The 20,075-nt window shown below is 53.8% G+C and overlaps 1 protein-coding gene across 3 annotated transcripts; it reads left to right on the top strand.

Moving 5' to 3' along the window:
* Positions 1-4,732: 4,732 nt before the first annotated feature.
* Positions 4,733-19,766, top strand: KCNG1 (potassium voltage-gated channel modifier subfamily G member 1). 3 transcript variants are annotated; one of them, XM_090285319.1, is made up of 3 exons: positions 4,733-4,776; positions 14,512-15,311; positions 18,612-19,766. In XM_090285319.1, the coding sequence occupies exons 2-3, from the start codon at positions 14,538-14,540 to the stop codon at positions 19,380-19,382; spliced, it is 1,545 nt and encodes a 514-aa protein (XP_090141445.1). In that variant the 5' UTR covers positions 4,733-4,776; positions 14,512-14,537; the 3' UTR covers positions 19,383-19,766. The 3 variants fall into 3 exon arrangements, with proteins under 3 accessions (XP_090141445.1, XP_090141444.1, XP_090141446.1); XM_090285318.1 differs by lacking the exon at positions 4,733-4,776 and adding an exon at positions 4,971-5,192; XM_090285320.1 differs by lacking the exon at positions 4,733-4,776 and adding an exon at positions 4,971-5,192 and having other exon boundaries at positions 14,512-15,213; positions 18,612-19,394.
* Positions 19,767-20,075: the final 309 nt, after the last annotated feature.

Here is a 20,075-nt window from a genome sequence, read left to right as displayed (position 1 = left end):
GTAAAGGGGGGGCATTAAGGAACAGTGGAGACTGTGGCAAACTGGAGAACCCATGCCCCATCTAATGGAAAATGTTGCTACCAGCTTTAGCCAATTTTACCAGTAAGCTCAGGGTCAGCACATCTTCTGTGTTTTCAAGGGAAGCCAAAAATCCAGGTTTTTGTATGTGGTCTCCTGATTTTAAAATATTGGCACATAATTCATTATTTTTAAAACATGACAGTTGGAAAAGATACATCTATTTGTATCCTCTAAGTTGAGGGGCAGAGCCCTCCCTGCTGTTAACTGACTGCCAGCCAAGTGTTCTTTCCCGGCAGGAACCAGAACATTCTGGCTGGGCTGAAGCAACAGGGAACTCTAGACAGAGCTTAATTAAGCTCTACACTAATGCCTATTAGTTGGTAAAGGCTCTGGAGAGAAAAGTGAGGGAGAGAGTCGCCTGAGGGCTGGAGCAGTGGAGGAAAGCTGAAAGAAGGGGGTGGGTTTTGAGGATGTTGGGACTTGGAAAAACTTGGGAGCAAACCACAGTCCGGTGGAGGGATGATGAAGAGGAGGAGTTAGAAGGAACTGAAAGGTCCAACTCGGAGCTCTGCCCGGTCAAGGGTGGATCCAACACGTAACACTGCAGCACTGTCTTATCTGGAAGGCACGCCCACACTGCTCCAGGCTGATGGCACTTGGAGACAGCACAAGGCTGCAGGTCCTCCCAGGAGAAGGGACAGGGCACGGTTCTCTCAATGTGGCCTCTCAGTGCGACCTTCGCCGAGCTGGGAGTCCTCTCCCCCGCGCAGACCTCTTGCAGCACACGGATCTGCTGGCATGCAGGCTCCCTCGCTAGAACGTAAGCTCTCTGGGGCTGGAAATGTGGGTTTCGTCTCCCAAGGGCTTGCTCCATCCTTAATGAACGTGTGTCCCATGATCCAGTGAATGAAGCCAAAGAACATAAAGCAAGACATCAAAGAAGAAAGCGCTTGACCACACTTCCAAAATGGAAGATTTCCCCAAGCAGGGAAAGGCAACAAAGGCTCCAGTGCGCATGGGGTGCTGCAGCCTTGAAGACACGCTGTTCGCTCCAAGGAACACCTCGCACGGGGTGCTGGGAAAAGGACAGTGACATCCCACAATGGCCAGAGTCAGCGAGGCCTAAAACAGCCCCAAGGTGCCCAGGGGACAATGCACAACGTAGGAGAGCTCTAGTAGGTGTCTTGGATCATTCTAGAACTAGAGGCAAGTATAACCCCTGCCCTGGTAGATGGTGCGGCTGAGAGGCTCAGGCACCAGGGGGACTGTCCAGCCACACAGCTAGTCTACCGGCGCAGTCTGGACCAGAACTCCGGTCTCCTGACTCCCTGTCCAGAGCACCCTGGACTGGGAGCAAAGCTGGGGCTGGGGTGAGGCATGTGGGGCCCCCAACTGGGGTGCCAAATGTAGGAAGGCACCCAGAAGCTCAGTAACCACAATAAATAACACTTTGTGGAGCATGTGAGATCTTGCTCCCTGGCATCTGTGGCCAGTCTGTCTCAAATAAACGCTTACAAAAAAATCTTCTAAAGATAAATAAGATCTTGATAGAATTTTTTTTTCATCAAAATCTGTGCAAAACAAATCTATGATGAGCACATTACCAACTTTTAAAATAAAACTTTAAGTAAAGTTGGGCCCTTGCATGCCTCCGCCTCACCCGCCTGCACCCTGACCCCCTGACCAAGCCCCAGCCAAGATGATGACTGGCCGAGACCTGAAGGAACTGGCTATGTGGAAATTCGTGGGAAGGTCACTCCAGGCAGAAGGACGGAGCTCACTTAGGTGTCTGAGGCACAGAGAGAAGGTTCAAGGGCCTGGAGCAGAGGAGAGGTGGTGAGTGGACCCCCACATCCCCACCCCAACTCACACCCAGTTAGGTCCATACCCCCGCCCTCAAGGAAAGCTAAAGGAGTAAAAAATGCTGCCCCCACACCCAAACTCCTTTCCTAATGCTACCCAGTTGTCTTGCAAATCGAAGCCTTTTCATCTCAAGGGAGAGGATGGATACAAAAGTTTGCACAGCTCTGGATAACCCTTCCTGCCATAGAAAAACAACCCAGAACTTTATGGCTTACTGACAGTTCGTTATGAATGGGAAGGAAAGCATATTCTTAAAGCGCTGACAGCAACTCCCTTTTAAGGTATTTCCTCGGGCCCAGAGACGCCACATCCCCCTCCTGCCCCCCATACTAATCACAGCATGTTTTCCAGTGACAAGCTCGGACTTTTCGGTCAGACAGGCCTGGATTCTGGTACCACTTGGCCATTTACTGTATGACCCTATACAAGAGGTCAGCACCTCATGATTCCCCGGGCCTGGGGGTAACTTAAAGGACATAATGTGGGCCGAGGGGCTAACCATAAGCCCAGGTTGCGGGGCGGGCACAACCCAGCACCAGCATACCCCCTCCCTGAGGGCCAGATCTCCCAATGTTCAAAAGAAAAATTGTATGTGAAAATCTCCCAATTTTTCAAGGTTGGCAACTAATTCAAAATTTAAAGAATATTTTTTAATCCAGCAGGGCCAAATATAACAGGTCTGTGAACCAGAGCCCACCTACCTCTGACATCTACAAATGCTCCAGCGACATATCCCCCCCCCCCCCGACACCTTGTAGGTACTCAGCACGTGAGGATCCGTCCCATCTTTTCAGAAAACGTTCACAGGCATCATCAACAACCATTTCCACAGAACAGCTTGGGAGGGAATGCTTCTCGGGCGGAAAATGAAGATATAAAGAGCTGAAAATCTGGAAGGCTCTAAAGGGAGGGAGGAACTGAAAAGAGGGAATGCCTTAAAAGGATTTAAAAGAATTTTATTGAACGTAGTTTAGCGCAAGTCAGGGATAAGATCAGGCAGTAATTTAACTCATGGGCACAGCCAGTGAGTCCATGTACATGAGGCGGATGAAGGGGGGTGAGGAGGGAGGGGACCCTTATTGATGGTTTCCACCCAGTGTTTCAGTGTCTTCTGTTCACAGGTCACCCCAACCTTTGACTCAGGTGCATCGTGTTCTAATAGACCCAGCCCTTGGGCCCAGCTCCTCCGTAGGGGAGCTCATAGGTCCAGCTGACCCTACATGACAGGCAGCAAGGCTTGAATCCCCAACATATCTGGCAGCTTGTGTGGCTTTGGAGTCAAACCCAGCTGGGTTGCGTTTCAAGTCTTCCGCATCTGTGGTTCTCAGACGCTGATCCCCTGACCAGCAGCATCAGTTTCACCAGGGAACTTATGAGAAGGGCTCCTCCCAAAATCCACTGAATCAGGGGGTGGGATCAACCATGGGGGTTTTAACAAGCCCTCCAGAGGGATCAGGTGCACCTCCTCATGCTCTGGTGTCTGGCAAGTTCTAGGTCCCTCTAAGATGACCAGATCTACCCCATAGGATTGTCCTGAGCGTTCCCTCAACAATTATTTCAGAAGCCTGGTCTGTCTGTGCCGGGCAATGTGGAAGATGCTGGGAGGGTAGCACACAGCCCTGGCCCTGATGGATCGTGAAGTCTAGTGGGGAGACAGAATGCCCGGGTCTGATTCTTCACACAGAGTTGTGTTTCTCAGTGTCCTCCGGGATCACCTGGCCCCCAAAGCTCACCCAGCACAGACCTCCTGTACCCGCTGTTGCTCAGGTATGACTCTCTCTCTCCTGCTTCAGGATCATCGCCTTAGCTGTTCCATCCACCTGGCAAGCTCTTCCCAGATCTCCCAAAGATGGGCTCCTTCTCCTTGTCCAGGGCTCAAGCACCCCCTCATAGGTCTATCTAAATGGTCTCTCTCCCCTCACTCTGTACCCCATCTTGCTCTGCCTGTCAGGAGTGTTCCTGGTTCCTCATCCAACAGAAGATGAGTTTGGGGGGGCAGAGTGGTCCCCTCCAGGCCACCATGAGCCAAGGTTTGCTGAATGCATAAACACCCTAACCCTATTTCTCTTCATGAAATCCCAGAAAGAGTGGACAGCCACCACTCCAGAGCCTGTTCCCAACGCTTAAGGGGAAGGCCACAGACAGGGCCCACAGCCAGGTATCTCCACGTCTTTTCATGGTTCCCTGGTGGAAGGAAAAGAGGAAAGCAGGTGGGAGGCAAGAGCCCTTTAAAGTCTGGTTCTGCAGTGCCGCCCTCTGGTCTGACCCAACCCCCAGCAAAAGCAGGACTCCTACCAATTCTGAGGCAACGCGTTGCTCCCAACCGCGCACCGGTAGGGAGCCCGGGACCCCGGGATCCCAGGCCCTGCTGGTGGCTGGGCCACGCGCACTCTGGAATGGAGGCGCATGCGAACCTGGAGGGAAAGGTACCTAGCCCAGCGCGTGATGTCCCCAAGAAGTAGACGCTGCAAGGAGCCTGCAGTCCCTGGTCCACAGTGGCATGAGGGGCCCAAGGGCAACCGCGCACTTGGACTCCATGGAAAAGCACAAGATGGGGCGCGTATGGCCAACAGAAGGTTGAAGCTCATGGATCGTGCGCCCCAGGGCAGTGGAGCGTGGGGACTTTACGTGGCCTGTGGAGGTCCTGCAGAAGTGACGCAAGAGGTCCAGGACCTTAGGCGGACTTGAGTCGCCAGGGAAGGCATGACGCGACCCCAAGAGGTTGGAGCGCCAGCAGCCCCACGGCCGCGGAGCGCGGGAACCACGAGGGCTGCGAGGGCTGCCGGCCGAAGGGTGACGGGAAAGAGCAGAAAGTGGTGGCAGGGGGCGCTGCGCACGTGCAGTCCGAGGCAGAGCTCGGGAAGGCGCGGCGCGGAGCGCTGTCCTTCAAAGGTACGCGGCTTTGAGCTGGACGCCCGGGCGCCGGGTGCCTGTGCGTGTTGCCCCAACTCTGGCTGCGGGGCGAGGCGGGCGCAGCTCCCTGCCCCCGCCCCTCACTCAGTCCCCTCCCTCCGTTCCGCCTCCTGCCCGCCTCCCTCCCTCGGTGGCTGCCGCTCGGCGCTCGCTGAGCACAGGGAGCCCGGCGGGGACCGAGAGGCAGAAGCGGGCGGCCCAGGGTCCGAGTGCGTGAGCTGAGCCGGGCTCGGGGGCCGAAGTTTGCCCGCTGCTCCAGGAGGCGGCGCGGGAGCCCCGGGAGGCCACCAGCCCCTTGCCTCCTGGGCCCTCGCTTGGGACGCACTGGCATCCTGGGCGACTCCAGCCGCGGCCGGGCCAACTCCGAGGCGGGGACGCCGCGACGGCAACTTGAGGTGGGAACTTTGCGCGCTGCAGCCTCCCCGGGCGCCGCCGAGCCGCTGACCGGCCCCTGCGCCTGCGAACTCGATCTGGAGGCAGCTCGGGGCTCCCCTACAGGGACCCCAAAACCTGCCGAGGAGGGAGGCTGGGGCAACAGAGGACCTAGGTTCAGCTGCGGGCAGGGCACGGAGAGCACTCGCCACGGTCACGGCGCGGGCCCAGCTTGTGTTTTTCCCGAGCGGGTCACCATAGTGCGAAGTACGGGAGGTGACTGGGGAGGGGGAGTCATCCTGGCGGAGGCTGGGGCTTCTCGCTGCCTGGCGGCATCCTGGGAGGAGGGGGTGCTGGGGGAGGTGGGAGGGGGCGTCTGTCACTCGCTCATTCACTCGATCCATGGGCACGGAATGGAGCTTCTCACCAGTGGGCTTTATTGAGTCATTCATGAACTCAACAAGCTTCTAGTGAGTGCCTACTACGTGCTGGGTGCTGGGGGTCTCGAGACAGCACTTTTCACCTGAAGGACGGTGGGTTGTCGCCGCCTCAGCCTCAGGGTCCCCAGACCCAGGAGGGGCTCAGCCTGGATGGGTTGGAGTTTGGGGGTAAGAAAGAAAAAGAGAATTTCATTCATTCACCCATGGGTTGGACAAAGATTGGCTGAGCACCTGCTCTGCACAGCTCACCATACCAAGAGCCTAACGGTCATTATTTCTTTCCTTCCACAAACAGTTATTGAGGCCCTGCGCTGGGGAGAGAACATCGAAGGACAGGGATGGGGTGGGGTGGGGGCAGGACAGGGTGGAAGGCGCCTAGCAGCTTAAAGAGAAGTATGAATTAAGACCCAGCCCCTCTTTGAGGAGGCCTCCGCCTGTGGAGGTGGCTGCTGTAGCAGCCCCCATGTGTGGGGGGCAGGACATCACCGGATAGGTTATAGAATAGTCCTTCCTTGGCCATCTACAGCCTTCATTCTCAAGGGGAGAGGAGAGTCCGGAGCAGGTTCTTGGATAGAAGGAAAGAGTCTTTAAAGGCTCCTTAGGGGAGGGTGGGAATGGGAAGGAGGGTTAAGAAACGCTGGTCTAACATTACAGATGAAGGCAGGCTACCATCCATGGGGTCTATGAGTTGGCAGGTATTTTCTTAAGCACTTGCTGTTCTTAAGCATTTACAGGGTGCCAGGCACCAAAGTTACCCAGGTGGATGAGACAGACACAAAGATCCCGCTTTGCTGACACCCTGAGATACGTGCAGGGGGAGGTGAGGGGGGGGAAGTGGGAGGTGCTCTGATTCATTGGGGGAGGGGACATGGAGGAGGCTCCTGTCTCTGTGTATCTGGGCAGAGGTTTGTCACTAGGGTGTGTTTGGTACCCACACACATGACTGCTGTCAGAGTCACTCTGCAGTGTGCCTCACTGGAGCACATCTCCAAGGAAAGTTGGGCACTGCTGGAGAGCAGCCCCATGCTGGGGCCAGGGGAGGGACTTCTCAGGCCCTGCTGGACTGAGCTCCACCCCTGTGTCCTCTGCCTTGGAGCTCTGCAGAGGCACCTGCTGAGTGAGGAGTGTCTGAAAAATGGGCTGGGATGGCCCCTGAGGATTGCCCTCGGCAGTCATTCTATTCCCTATCACAGCCCATTCCAGCAGAAAGATATCTGCCATGGGACACGTGTCAAACCCGTGAGGAACCGTGAACGTGCTGGAAACAGGACAGCCTTCAACCCTGCATTGAGGCTTGAGAACCCAGGTTGCCCCACCCACCCGCCTCCAAGCTGATTGGGGCAGTTCTGGGAGCCAAGCTCCGGTCCCACTGCCACCTTGCATTCTCTGCAGCAGACACACAGATGGGCTCTGGCTGGAGGTGAGGAAGAGACCCCAGGGAACAGAAGAACAGAGAGATGTGTCCTAATGCAGGGCTAAGAGACAATGGATTAAAAAAACCCTGGAGCCCTAAAGGGTGTCTTGACTGCGCTCTCCTTTCTCCACGTGCCTTTTCATATATGTGATGAAGAGTCAACATTTCTGGTTGCCAAACATATAGGTGCCTGGGAACTCACTCTTGGTTGACTCATTAAACCCAGAAATGGAGCCCCTGAGTGGGAAATGGTAGTTGGGAGAGCCACTCCAAATAGAATTAACAGAAAGGGAGAGGCAAGAAAGTCTAGCTGTAAGCACTCAATCACTCCTGGCCATTTTTATTACAGAGCAGGCTGAGTGTATGTGCAACCGATAGAATCTGAACTGTGCTTCCGATTCGCCCCTGCTCTGCAGGTGCCTCAGACATGGACACGCAGGCAGGCAGGCAGGCAGGCACCATGCTGCCCCTCCTCCCTTCCCCACCTCCCTTCGTAGGCTTACCCCAGGGACTGCGGCCCTAACACTAAGGAAAAGGAATGGGGGGCATTGTTTAAGCAGGTGTCCCTTTCCTACTGTCCCAAGGTCCCTACTTCTCCCCCAAGCCTGCTCCTCCTTTGCTTAAGTCTGTGTTCTCAAATTTCACCCTGCGAAGGAAGCAAATAGAAAAGAACCTCTGGCTCACACCCCAAAACACCTCCTGGTGGAAGGCAAATGTGCATTTGGTATTATTTTTGCAGCAGCCGAGTAGGGAGGCTCCCAAGGCTGCCTCTGTTTTTGTTTTTGTCTGTTTTTTGTTTTTTTAGAAGGGGAGGGGGCATGACTCTGGCACATTTACTCATGTGGCAGCAGGCGGGAGATGAAGGGAAGGGCCCAGCTCCCAGAAAACATACTCTACCCACCCCACCCCCGCTTCCCGCAAACTTGGGTGGCAGCTCAAAAGAAGCAGGACTGAGGTCCAGCCTGGTTGGATTATGATGAGGATGGATGGCAGGCAGCTAAGAAAGATTTTTCACATGGGTACAGCATCTCTCCAAGAGATTCAACATGCCAGGACCTGGGCCAGGCTAATGGCTGAATCCATTTTGATTAACGTTTTAATTGGAGATTAATGCAGCATCACCCAAGTCTGAGTCATCCCTGCCAGGAGCCCTGACCCTGGACCGAGGAAGCCGCATTGGCAGGGGAAGGGCAGCCTGAAGAAATCTGGGGGTCCCCTGACGCCTGCTTGGAAGCAGGGAAGGACACAGGTGGGAAAGTGTGGTGTGAGAAGGAGCCAGCGCCCCAGGAGCTCGGGAAAGGAATGCTTTTCTTTTAGGATGTTGCTTTGGAGGCTGTATTTGTTTATGACTGCCTCGTATACCACCACTGTGGTGGCTTCAAGCAACACAGGAGCATTGTCTTCCAGTTTTTTGGAGATCAGAAGTTCAAAATGGTTTTCATTGGGCTAAAACCAAGGGGTCAGCTGGGCTGTAGTCCTTCTGGGGAAGAATCCATTTCTTGGCCTTTCCCAGCTTCTAGAAGCTGCCTGCATCCTTGGCTCCTGGCCCCGCATCGTGCCAGCCTCTGCTTCTGTCGTGACATCTCATCTCCTCTGACTCTGACCTCCCTCCCTCCCTCTTATACAGACCCCTGTGATTACACAGATCATCTGGATCTTCTCTCTATCTCAAGATCCTACATTTACTCACACCAGCAAAATCTCTTTGCCATGTAAGGCAACGTATTCTCAGGTTCCAGGGATTAGTATGTGGACATCTTTAGGGGACCATCCTTCTGCCTACCATAGGGGCGTTGTCTCATCAGTTTATGGGACAGATGGGGAAACTGAGTCTTGACCACGTGAGTGACTTGACTTCAGTGCCAGGGGAGAGGGAACGCCAGCCCTGAACTCCAGCCTCTGGAAGGGGTGCGAGAGGAGGGGCAGGGGCAGGCTTACCACACAAAAGCCATTCTAGCAAACACGTGGCCGGGCACAGCTCCACGCGCCTACCAGGCTGGTGCGATGATCACCCCAGTTTACAGCTGAGGATCCTCAGGCACAGAGAGGTGAAATCACTTGCTTAAAGGTGCCCAGCTAGTGAACCCGTGAGCCAGAGGCCCCACCCTCACCCCTGACTGGTGCCCTTGGGGAACTCTTCCACCCAGAGGCCAAAAGGGCAGCTCAGAAGTTAACAAAGCCAGGCGTTCAGTTGATTCTTTAACTCTGCTGTTGTGCGAATGGGAATACAGGTGTTTCCCCCCAGCCATGAGCAGTTCTCTGCCTCTCATCCCTGAAGACCATCCAAAAGCCTGGCTGTAGAAAATAAAGATGAGAGCCCCAGGTGGTGGGGACACGCACCCCATAGAAAAGGATCTTCTGGCTTACACCCCAGAACACCTCGGGGAGGCAGGGAAATGCAGAGTCAAAGAGGTGTTGTTTCGAGTCCCACAGACTTAGTTCGATTTTGGCTTCATCGCTTATCACCAGAGTTAAGCGTTTTCACTTCTCGAAGCCTCAGTTTCCTCACCTGCAATACCGGGGAGTTGGCGGTAATGTTGGCCTCTTCGGGAAGGGAGTGGCTCACACAATCAAGGCCGCTGCACAGCGCCTCCCGCTTAGTGTGTGACTCAGGGAGGCTGTGATGGCTGCGGCTGCAGCACTAGGACTGCTTAGCTCTCTCTGCAGCCTCCCTCCCACTTAGAAGAGGGACAGAGAGCTCCGTCCTCAGGGCATAGGATGGAAGAGCAGAGACTCCTCTGTGCCCACCAGAGTCAGACCCCGACCACAGAGCAGCCTCATGGTGGGGCTGCGCTCGGAACTCCTTATGGTTTAAATTAGTATTTGTCTTTGGAAATGCGTGCTCAGCCCTCAGCCACTGCTTGGGAACATCATCATCCTCCCAAGAGGAAGGACAAGCGATTGCCCAGAGTGTCAGCAGATCTGCTGGCTCACAAAGGGAGACCTGACCCAGGCATTCCGCATGCAGGCTTTTCTCTCCAACCAGAGGGCTGCCACTTCTCTGGGGAAGCTCCCCAGATAGGGGACCCACAGAGCCTTCCAGAACCCCAAGGACAATGAGAGGTTGGGCAAGGGGCTCCCCTCCAAAGCCCAGAGCCGCTCTTGCACCCCCAGCCTCTGAGGGACCTCTGGACATTCCTGTGCTCTCTCTCTCTCTCTCTCTCTCTCTCTCTATCTCTATCTCATGCGTGAGACTTTCTAAGGGAACCTGTCAAAATGCCCATTCCTGGGCCTCCTCTCCAGCATTCCAGGTGAGAAGGTCTGGGGAGAGGCCGGGGGATCTGTATCCGCTGAGCACCAGGCGATTCGGAACCGGTGGCTTCGTTGTTCATGTGTTTGTCTGCCTTCTTATTTCCCCAGATTAAAGCCCAGAGCTGTGTTCACCACACCCTGTATTCTTTACCCTTCATCCTTGGCCAGAGCTGGGCCGTGTTATTCACTGGCCCCTTCATTCCAGTCCCCATTCCCCATGCCTGTTCTCCTTTCCCTCCCCTCCCCGACACCCTCCCCGTGGTTGATACAGATGCTAACGTATACCTGAGTCTCTGTAAAGTATGTGATGTCATGTGTGGTCATTTGCATAAAGGGCACAGTGCCATGAACTTCTGTTTCTTTTTCCACTCGGCACCATGTTTTCAAGGCCTAAATGTGCTGCTAAACCTACATCTAGTTTGTTGCTTCTGATCCCTGAGCCATCTACAGGACTCCCTTGTCCGCTTCCCCACCCCGCCCCATCCCGACAGACGCCAGGGGACCTACTGTGACTTGTAACTGGGGGTGCACGTTCCTGTACCTTGTTTTGTTCGTACATCTGCTTCCCCAAAAGTAGATCCTGAGTCACGGATTTGAGTGCAAATAATTCATGTCTGGAGTCCAGATCTGGGAGGTCCACCCGCAGTGGGATTCCTTGGTCACAAGGCTCCAATATCCTTCATCCCCCACAGCACCCCAGTGGCTTTCCCAGAGGCTGCACCAGGCCACACTCCTTCCAGCAGTGGGCTCTGGGGGTCAGACAATGCTGGGTTCAAATCCCGCAAGAAAGGAGTCACCCTTGCCTGGTGGAGGGAGGATGACAGACAGCCCCCATAGCCAATAATAATATAGAAGGCGTCCGTTGCGTGTCAGGCATTGGGGCAACCATGTCACCATGTCACTTGCTTTAGTCCTCACCACCACTCAAGGAGGCAGGACCTATTTGTATTCCCATTTTACAGATGAGGAAACTGAGTCTCAGAGGTAGGAATGACTTACCCAAAGTCACAGTAACTGGCCTTGAACCCAGGTCACCTATTTCAGAGTCGGCGAGCTCTTCTGCTGCCCCAGCAGGGGACAGTCATCAAGTTGTCCCTCAAGCTGGCTGCTTCTTCCCAAACGTCCACAGACCCTCAGAGGTCGGTCACGATGACCCACCATGCTCTCGAAGAGACAGACCTAACACTGCAGAGAACTTTTACAAGAACAGATTTTTCGTGAGGGTATCAGACTGGGTGAAAAGTGGCGTTATTTTCCAGAAGCTGGAATTTGGGGCCTGTTTGATTTATGACCTTCACTTGGGACTCTAGAGTCTAGAGCATGTGCAGCTCCCCTCGCCCCCATCAGATTGGATGCAAGGAGAAGCGTGCTCATTCTGTGTTTAGCAAATTCCAGTGTCTGGCCCTCGCCGGGAACTCTGGCCCTCCGGGCACAAGAGGACTGAACGAAGTGTCCTTTTTCCCCCTCCTCCATACTAAACCGTCTATTGAGACAGGATAACTTTCCACACAGGATGCTGAGGCTTTAACTCACAACTGACGTGAGTCGAGAGGGAAAGAAAGGAGGAATCGCTCATTGCGGGGAGCTTCCTGCTGGAGGGAAAGCGAGGGTAGCTGGAAGAAGATGTTCCTCAAGAAAAGAGGGGATTACGCTGTGGGGCCTTTACCAGGGCCCTCTGGGGCTTGCAGGACCAGAGGTGTGTTCCTTAGCTCCGTCACCATTTTTGCCAAATAGATTGTCGCGTCTTTCCTCTTGTCTTTGGTGGCAAAGATAGATCAGCAGAGCTGAAAACGATATCACTGATGTGAAGTTGCCCCAAAGGGACCCCTGTCACTCCTGCGGGGGTCCTGGCGGCTTGGCCTGAGGAGATGCGTTCTGATTTTAGGTCGCGTTAAAATCATTCTCAACACTCTAAAGTCAAATCGTTTTTATTTCAAACACAGGTTTAACCTAGTTTTCCAAAACCCAACCTGTGAAACTAGTTTCCCCCAAAGATGAATGACTGACGATTTGCTTTTGTAGAAGGATTCCAGTTAGGAAAGACCCTTTCCAGTGCGGACACCCGCCTGGCTCCTTCCTGTTAAACATTGTTTCTCATCCAAACGGGTGCGTGTGTGTGAGTGCGTGTTTTCCCTGAACATGTCCAGAGCACAGATTGACATTCAGGTACTGGAAATGGGTTTCCATGTGGGAATGATGGATGTTGCTGGTAACACATGCTTCCATGGGGGACTGGATTTGGGGGGCAGTATGGTGCTTTTAAAAAGCAAAGTGTCAGACTCTTACTGCTTTTCTACAGATTGGCTTAATTCTGGAGAGCTCTGTTGCTATAATCTGAGGGTCTCAAACTCAAATGCCTACAAGGGCCAGGAAGGAAACATATGTGAGGGAAGCAGAATGAGTGTTAGGAAGACAACAAGGAGAGGTGGGGACTGGGTAGAAGGCACATACGCGTGTCCCGCCTAAAGGGGACAGTCATTTCTCGGCTGGAATGTGGGCCAAATATTGCCAGATAGTCCGGGTTTCAAGAGACACCAAGAATAAGAATTTTTATATGAAACATCTCCTTTTTCAAAATCCTCTCCAAGCCAGGAAAAGTATTTGTGAACCAAATTCGGCTCATGAGCTATGAAGGAGTAAGCAATCTCATTCTGGCTTTGAGGGTTGGGAGGGAAGGTGTCTGCGTCAGCTGATACATTGACCTCAGTCTCTCAGAAGTGCCCTCACCATGTCGGCCTCACCAGCAGGAAATGTACTCAGTCAGCAAGCACTTCTTTGAGTTCCTGTGCTGTGGGCACAGGGATTCAGAGAGGAATAAAGTACAGCTCTTCCCCCCTAGGGAGCAAGGAGTCTAATAAAGGAGCCAGGCTTGCACACAGATAATGCTTGCACACAGAGGAGTGGAGGGAGCTTGGTTTAGCTGGAAAAGTCAAGGAAGGCTTCCTGGAGGAGCAAGCATGCCTGTCCTTGTTGACTCCTTCATCCTCAAGACGGTGTTTGCTGATTTGTGAACGAACATGGCTCTGGTGTCATAATGGTGCATCCCTTTGGACATCCCCTCTTATTTATGGCAAATGATATCGATTTTCTGATTATGGGAGAAATACAAGTTATCCCTTTAAGATAAATACCAATAGCAGTAGTAGTAATTATTGAGTACCTACTACGTGCCAGGCACTGTATTACGTCCTCTTGTGTATATAATTCACTGAATTGTCTTGAGAATTTTGTGAAGTGAGTCACATGGTTATACCCATTTCACAGATGAGGAAATTAAAACACATCAGGTTGAGTCACTTGCCAAGACCTTGAGGCTCCACTGTCTGCTTATAACCATAATACCAGGGCTTATCCTCCTTGGCACTATGGACACTGGGGACCAGATAATTCTCTGTTGTGGGGTCTGGCCTGTGCATTGGAGGAATTTTAGAAGCATCATTGACCCCTTTCTACTATGCCAGTAGCATCCACCGGACATAACAATCAAAAATGCCTCCAGACGTTGCCACATGGCCACTGGGGGACAAAATTGGTCTTGATTGAAAACCACTGGCCTACTCTAAACTACCTTGCTAAGCTCAATAAATACCAAACAAAAATTGGGGCTGATGTACAATAAATTGTTAAGTAAATAATAGGACAGAGGTTGCCTGACAGTCCAGCAGGCTGTCACCGCCGCGGGGTCAGGGACGATGTCTGATTCTGGGCCTGGCTGTGAATCCCCTGGGCTTACAGCATTCCTGGCACACAGCAGCACTCAGTATATTTATATGAATGAGGTGGATGTGGAAGAACAGTAACATTTAGGGGATGCTGAAGGATGGTGTTGCAGTTTTCACTCTTACGTGAATGTTTTAGTCATCTTGGGTTGCTGTAACAAAATACTGAGCTGACATTTATTGCTCACAGCTCTGGAGTGGGGACTTCCTGGATCAGGGCACCTGCCTGGTGGGGCTGGTAGATGGTACCTCCTGATTATGCCCCTCACAGGATAGAGGGAAAGGGCTCTGGTCTCTCTTCCTCTCCTAATGAGGGCACTAACCCTATAAGGAGGACCCCACCCTCATGACCCCATCCAAACCTAATTACCTCCCATAGGCCCCACCTCCAAATCCAGTTCCAGTGGGGAGTATGGCTTTTCCCTCTGAATTTGGCCGACACCATTCAGTCCCTAACAGCAAACGTCTGCAGAATAAGCACCATCAGCTGAGGGTCTTTCTTTCCTTCTCCCCCCAGGCCCGAGAGGGATGTAAAGGCCCAAAATGACCCTTTTACCGGGAGACAATTCTGATTACGACTACAGCGCCCTCAGCTGCACGTCGGACGCCTCCTCCCACCCGGCCTTCCTGCCGCAGAGCCAGTCACTCAAGGGCGTCTTCTACCGCCGGGCCCAGCGGCTGCGGCCGCAGGACGAGCCCCGCCAGGGTGGCCCGCCCGATGACCGCAGGCGGCGCATCATCATCAACGTGGGCGGCATCAAGTACTCGCTGCCCTGGACCACGCTCGAGGAGTTTCCGTTGACACGGCTGGGCCAGCTCAAGGCCTGCACCAACTTCGACGACATCCTCAACGTGTGCGATGACTACGATGTCACCTGCAACGAGTTCTTCTTCGACCGCAACCCCGGGGCCTTCGGCACCATCCTGACCTTCCTGCGGGCGGGCAAGCTGCGGCTGCTGCGTGAGATGTGCGCCCTGTCCTTCCAGGAGGAACTGCTCTACTGGGGCATCGCTGAGGACCACCTGGACGGCTGCTGCAAGCGTCGCTACCTGCAGAAGATGGAGGAATTCGCCGAGATGGTGGAGCGGGAGGATGAGGAAGACCCTCTGGACAGCGACAGCCAGGACAGCGAGGGCCCTGCCGAGAACGAGGGCCGCCTGGGCCGCTGCATGCGGAGGCTGCGCGACATGGTGGAGAGGCCGCACTCGGGGCTGCCCGGTAAGGTGTTCGCCTGCCTGTCGGTGCTGTTTGTCACCGTCACCGCCGTCAACCTCTCCATCAGCACCTTGCCCAGCTTGAGGGAGGAGGAAGAGCAGGTAAGAGCCCATAACTGTATGGGAGGTGGCTAGCTGGGGTGAAGGAAGGTCTGTCAGGACAGGAGGCAAAGCTGTCTGCTAGGTCACCTCCTCCCAGAAGTCCACATCCTTCACAATGCACACTGTCACCTCCTCCAGGAAGCCTCCCCAGACTGCACCAGCCAAGTAGCATCTCCAGGCAGGCCCTCCTGACATCACATTCACATGTTGTGACCCACCTCCCCACTCAGATATGAGCTCCATGCCTGTCCTGGTCTAGACGCTGTGCCCCCAATGTCTGGAACAGTAACCAGCACCACAAGGCACGCTGCCACTCTCTGTTGAATGAATGAATAAGTGGGTGACATGATTGATGATGTGCCTGGCCCTGAGCTAAGCACATGGCATATATCATCCAAATTTATTTCACTAAGTCCTTTCCCAACCTTCCTAATTCCCTTGTATCAAAATATCCCAGACACATTTTCTGGGTCCTGAATATAATTTTTTGATAGGTATGTGCGTGTGCACATGCTTTCAAATAGTGAGCACTTCTTTGTGTTAAATAAGAGAATGCATGTAAAGTGTTTACTCCGGGGCCTGACACGGGGTGTGTGCCCAACTCGCAGGGCTACCGCCTAGCGGGCAGTTAATAGGAACCAGGGGCGGGGCTGCGGCCCTGCCAGCGTCCACTCTTTTCAGCGAATCTTCCAGCAACCCTGCGTGGGAGGAGTTCTCTCACCCCCTCGGCAGATGAGAACCCTGAGCCGGAGCAGCTTGCCCAGACCCAGGTCTGACCGAGTCCCCAACCTGTGTTCCTAAACGTGAAGCTATGGGCTTCACGTGGCAGCCTGCGTCCTAACGGGGCCCCGCCCACACGGCACTTCCCAAAATTTTGACTGGCTCGCCAACAATCGAAAGTAAGGTATTTTTCATTTAAAAAGTCACACTCCCAGCTGCTCTTACAAGTCTGTATGGTTGGGCCTCCTGGCCTGCCGCCCCCTTCGGCAGCTCTCAGTGGGTGCCGCACCCATGGGACCTTTGCTCCCCAGCGCAGACGCCTTCTGTGTGAGACCCTAGGGCCTTGGAGTCAGGACCCCTCCCCACACGTGGGGTTTCTGGGAGCAAGTTTGAAGATAGACTGTAAGGTTTAGACAGGTACAAGTTGTATAGGCATTGGAGAAGTAAGTATGGCGCACGAACTGAACACAAGTATCACACCAGCCAGCATTTATTGAGCACTGGCTGTGTACCCTGCATGGAACATTGGAGCTCCTCACTTTGTGAGGGTTTTTCCACATCCATGCATTATAAAAGAAGTAGCAATACTTGTGCATTTATAGCCCACAGAGGGTTTCTGACACTTTTTTATACGTTGAGTATTAAAACCAAGGGTTAAGACAATAGCCCTCAGCCAGTAAACTATTGGAAAGATAAAGGGTAGTGGCGAAGAAGGCAGGACTAGAGCCAGATGGCCTGAATTTAAATCTTGTTTCCTCCACTCTGGCTGTGTATCTGTAGGCAAGTTATTTAACCTCTCTGTGCCTCAATTTCCTCACCTCCCCCACCCCCCCAAAAATGACAAAGAAAATGCTCATCATTGGAGACCTGTCTGGAAGTACCCATACTTTGATTAGTATAGATTTCATTTTAGCTCCAGCATATGCAATCCTGATTTTATTAGGAAAATACTAGTAAAGCCACTGTTTTATTCAACTTCTGATACTTGCTTTTTAAGAATAATACTTAGCCATTTATAGGATTCAGTGACAACAGTATGCTTTGACATCATTTTGGGGATCAGTGGGTCCCACTGTTTCAGTTTCTCCTTGAGCACACACTTGAGTGTCCACTTTATTCAGGCACCACATGGGAGGCAGGAGCACAAGTCTTCCAGCCTGAAGGACCTTCAAGTCCAGTGGAGGGAGGAGAGTGTCACCCCCATGACCATAAGTGGGAGATGCAAGCTGAGAAAGCCCCTCTCTCTCTTCCTCTTTCTCTAAACGCAATGAAAAAAAAGTGCCCTTGAAGATTAAAAAAAAAAATTAAAAGATGATAAACCCTATGAATAAATAGAGCAGGATAAGGGGAATCAGGGTGCAGGACAAAAGAAGCAGGTGATTTTAAGCAGGAGGGTCACAAAGGACCCCCCTGGGGTGACAGTGAAGCAAAGAGCTGGAGACAGGAGGGCAGAGCCACCTGAGGGTGTGGGAAGAAGGATCCTGCCGGGGGAGAGGAAGTCAAGGTCAGGCTCGGGGGCGAGCCTGGGCTGTAGGAGGGGCAGTGAGGCTGGAGCAGGTGAGCAGGGTGGGCAAGGGTGAGGAAAGGGGGGAGGTGGCAGCCGGCCACATGTGTCCTGGGAGACTTGTGCTATCCCTCTGAGCGTGAGGTGCTGAGCAAGGATGGACAGGATCAGACTCAGGTCCCTCTGGCTGTGTGTGCAAAATGCATCGTAGGGGCAAGGGAGGAGATGCCCACACCTGTCCAGGTGAGAGAGGATGGTGGCCAGACTGGACTGGAGCTGGGGCAGTGGACACAGTGGTTTGACTCTGGTATCATTTTAAATAAAGAGCCAGTGGGATTTCCAGAGGATTCCATGGGGGGGTGTTGGGAGGAGGCCACATCTCCTGTCCTGAGTGGAAGGAAGTTGGGATCACTGTCTGCTAAGAAGGGGAGCCACAGGCAGGTGGGTAAAATCAGGAGCCCAAAGAAACTAGATCTTCTTTAATTTCTATGGAATTTACTGGAGTGACCTTGGTTAATTAAAATAATACAGGTTTCAAGTGTACAACTTCAAAAAGAACCTAGATCTTCAATGTTCCCACCACCAAAAAGAAATGATAATTACGTGGTGTGATAGAGGTGTCAGCTCTAGGGCAGTAACCATGTTGCAATGTGTAGATGTATCCAATCAGCAGGCTGACACCTTAAACTTACACAATGTTCTATGTTAATTATACCTCAATAGAAATAAATTTTAAAACAAATCAGGAGCCGGTTGGGGACATGAGGAGTCTGTGACTCCACCAGACACCCCAGGGGTGTCATCAAGAAGCCAGCCCAGCCTGACTGGGTCTGAAGTCCAGGGGCAAGGTCTCGGCTGGAGAGAGAGATGGTCAGTGTCAAGGTGACACTTTAAGCCCTAGCAATCACCTGGGTGTGAGCGTACCCAGAGGCCCCAGGGCCATATAGCACGGACAGGCAGCTCAGCCGTGCCCAGGCCACCTGTCACCCAGGTAGCACAGCACCCCGCCCAGGGGATGCTGACCTCCTTGCTGGTGGCACTGCTGACCTCTTCGGTGACTGTCCCCTCTCTCCCAGGGCCAGTGCTCCCAGATGTGCCACAACGTCTTCATTGTGGAGTCGGTGTGTGTGGGCTGGTTCTCCCTCGAGTTCCTCCTGCGGCTCATCCAGGCGCCCAGCAAGTTCGCCTTCCTGCGCAGCCCGCTGACCCTCATCGACCTGGTGGCCATCCTGCCCTACTACGTCACCCTGCTGGTGGACGGCGCCGCCTCCGGCCGCCGCAAGTCGGGCGCGGGCAACAGCTACCTGGACAAGGTGGGGCTCGTGCTGAGGGTGCTGCGGGCGCTGCGCATCCTGTATGTCATGCGCCTGGCGCGCCACTCCCTGGGGCTGCAGACGCTGGGGCTCACGGCCCGCCGCTGCACCCGCGAGTTCGGGCTCCTGCTGCTCTTCCTCTGCGTGGCCATCGCCCTCTTTGCCCCTCTCCTCTATGTCATCGAGAACGAGATGGCCGAGAGCCCCGAGTTCACCAGCATCCCCGCCTGCTACTGGTGGGCTGTCATCACCATGACAACTGTGGGCTATGGAGACATGGTACCCAGGAGCACACCCGGCCAGGTGGTGGCACTCAGCAGCATCCTCAGCGGCATCCTCCTCATGGCCTTCCCGGTGACCTCGATCTTCCACACCTTCTCCCGCTCCTACCTGGAGCTCAAGCAGGAGCAGGAGAGGGTGATGTTCCGAAGGACCCAGTTCCTCATCAAAACCAAGTCGCAGCTGAGCGGCATGTCTCAGGACAGTGACGTCTTGTTTGGAAGTGCCTCCTCAGACACCAGAGACAAGAGCTGAGCCCTGAGGACACACCCTGCCACCTCGGCCACCACCAGGACACCCCCAGCCCTGCCTGCCCTCCGTGGCTTGAAGCTATCACCATCACTACAGAAGCCTCCAAGGACACGTGATGATTCTAAATGTGTCCCTGGCAGTGGACGGACCCAATCCACGCCCCAGGAAGGATGTTCACAACACCCACAGAGCAGTCCTGCCCCCCTCGGCCAGCAGAGCTGGTCGTGAGCCCAGCTCACAGCCGTGACGGTCCCCCCGCCCGCCCCAGCCCTCAAGCCTGTCTCCCTGGATGAGGAGATGGCTTATTCTTTCCACCATGTAAATATGCCCAGCAAAGACTTGCTTCATGGCTCTGCCTAGAGAAAAAAATACAAACGGCCACAGCAACGTGTCTGTCTTTACTGGGGATCATATACACGTAAAGAAAACCAGTGAAAAGCAGAGCAAAGCCTCCCACGGGGCTCTCTGAAGAAAGGAAAGTGTATTTCCCAGCAGAGCCGGCCAGTATGGGAACCGGAAGTAAAAGGGCCTGTTGCCTTGGGTCCCTCGGGCCTGGTGGGGTCCCACTGGGGTTGGGGAAGGAGGGAACAGATGCCTTTGGGAAAATTGTCAGTCAATACCGAATTCCCTCTCTCTTGTTTCTCTTTGACTCATCCCACCTCGGCGCCTCCCGTTCTCCCCTTTTTCTTTCTCTTC

This window comes from Furipterus horrens, unplaced genomic scaffold, assembly GCF_987537825.1.
Source record: "Furipterus horrens unplaced genomic scaffold, mFurHor1.1.pri manual_scaffold_8, whole genome shotgun sequence".
In the NCBI taxonomy this organism is placed as follows: domain Eukaryota; kingdom Metazoa; phylum Chordata; class Mammalia; order Chiroptera; family Furipteridae; genus Furipterus; species Furipterus horrens.
This window is presented reverse-complemented; position numbering and strand designations above follow the sequence as displayed.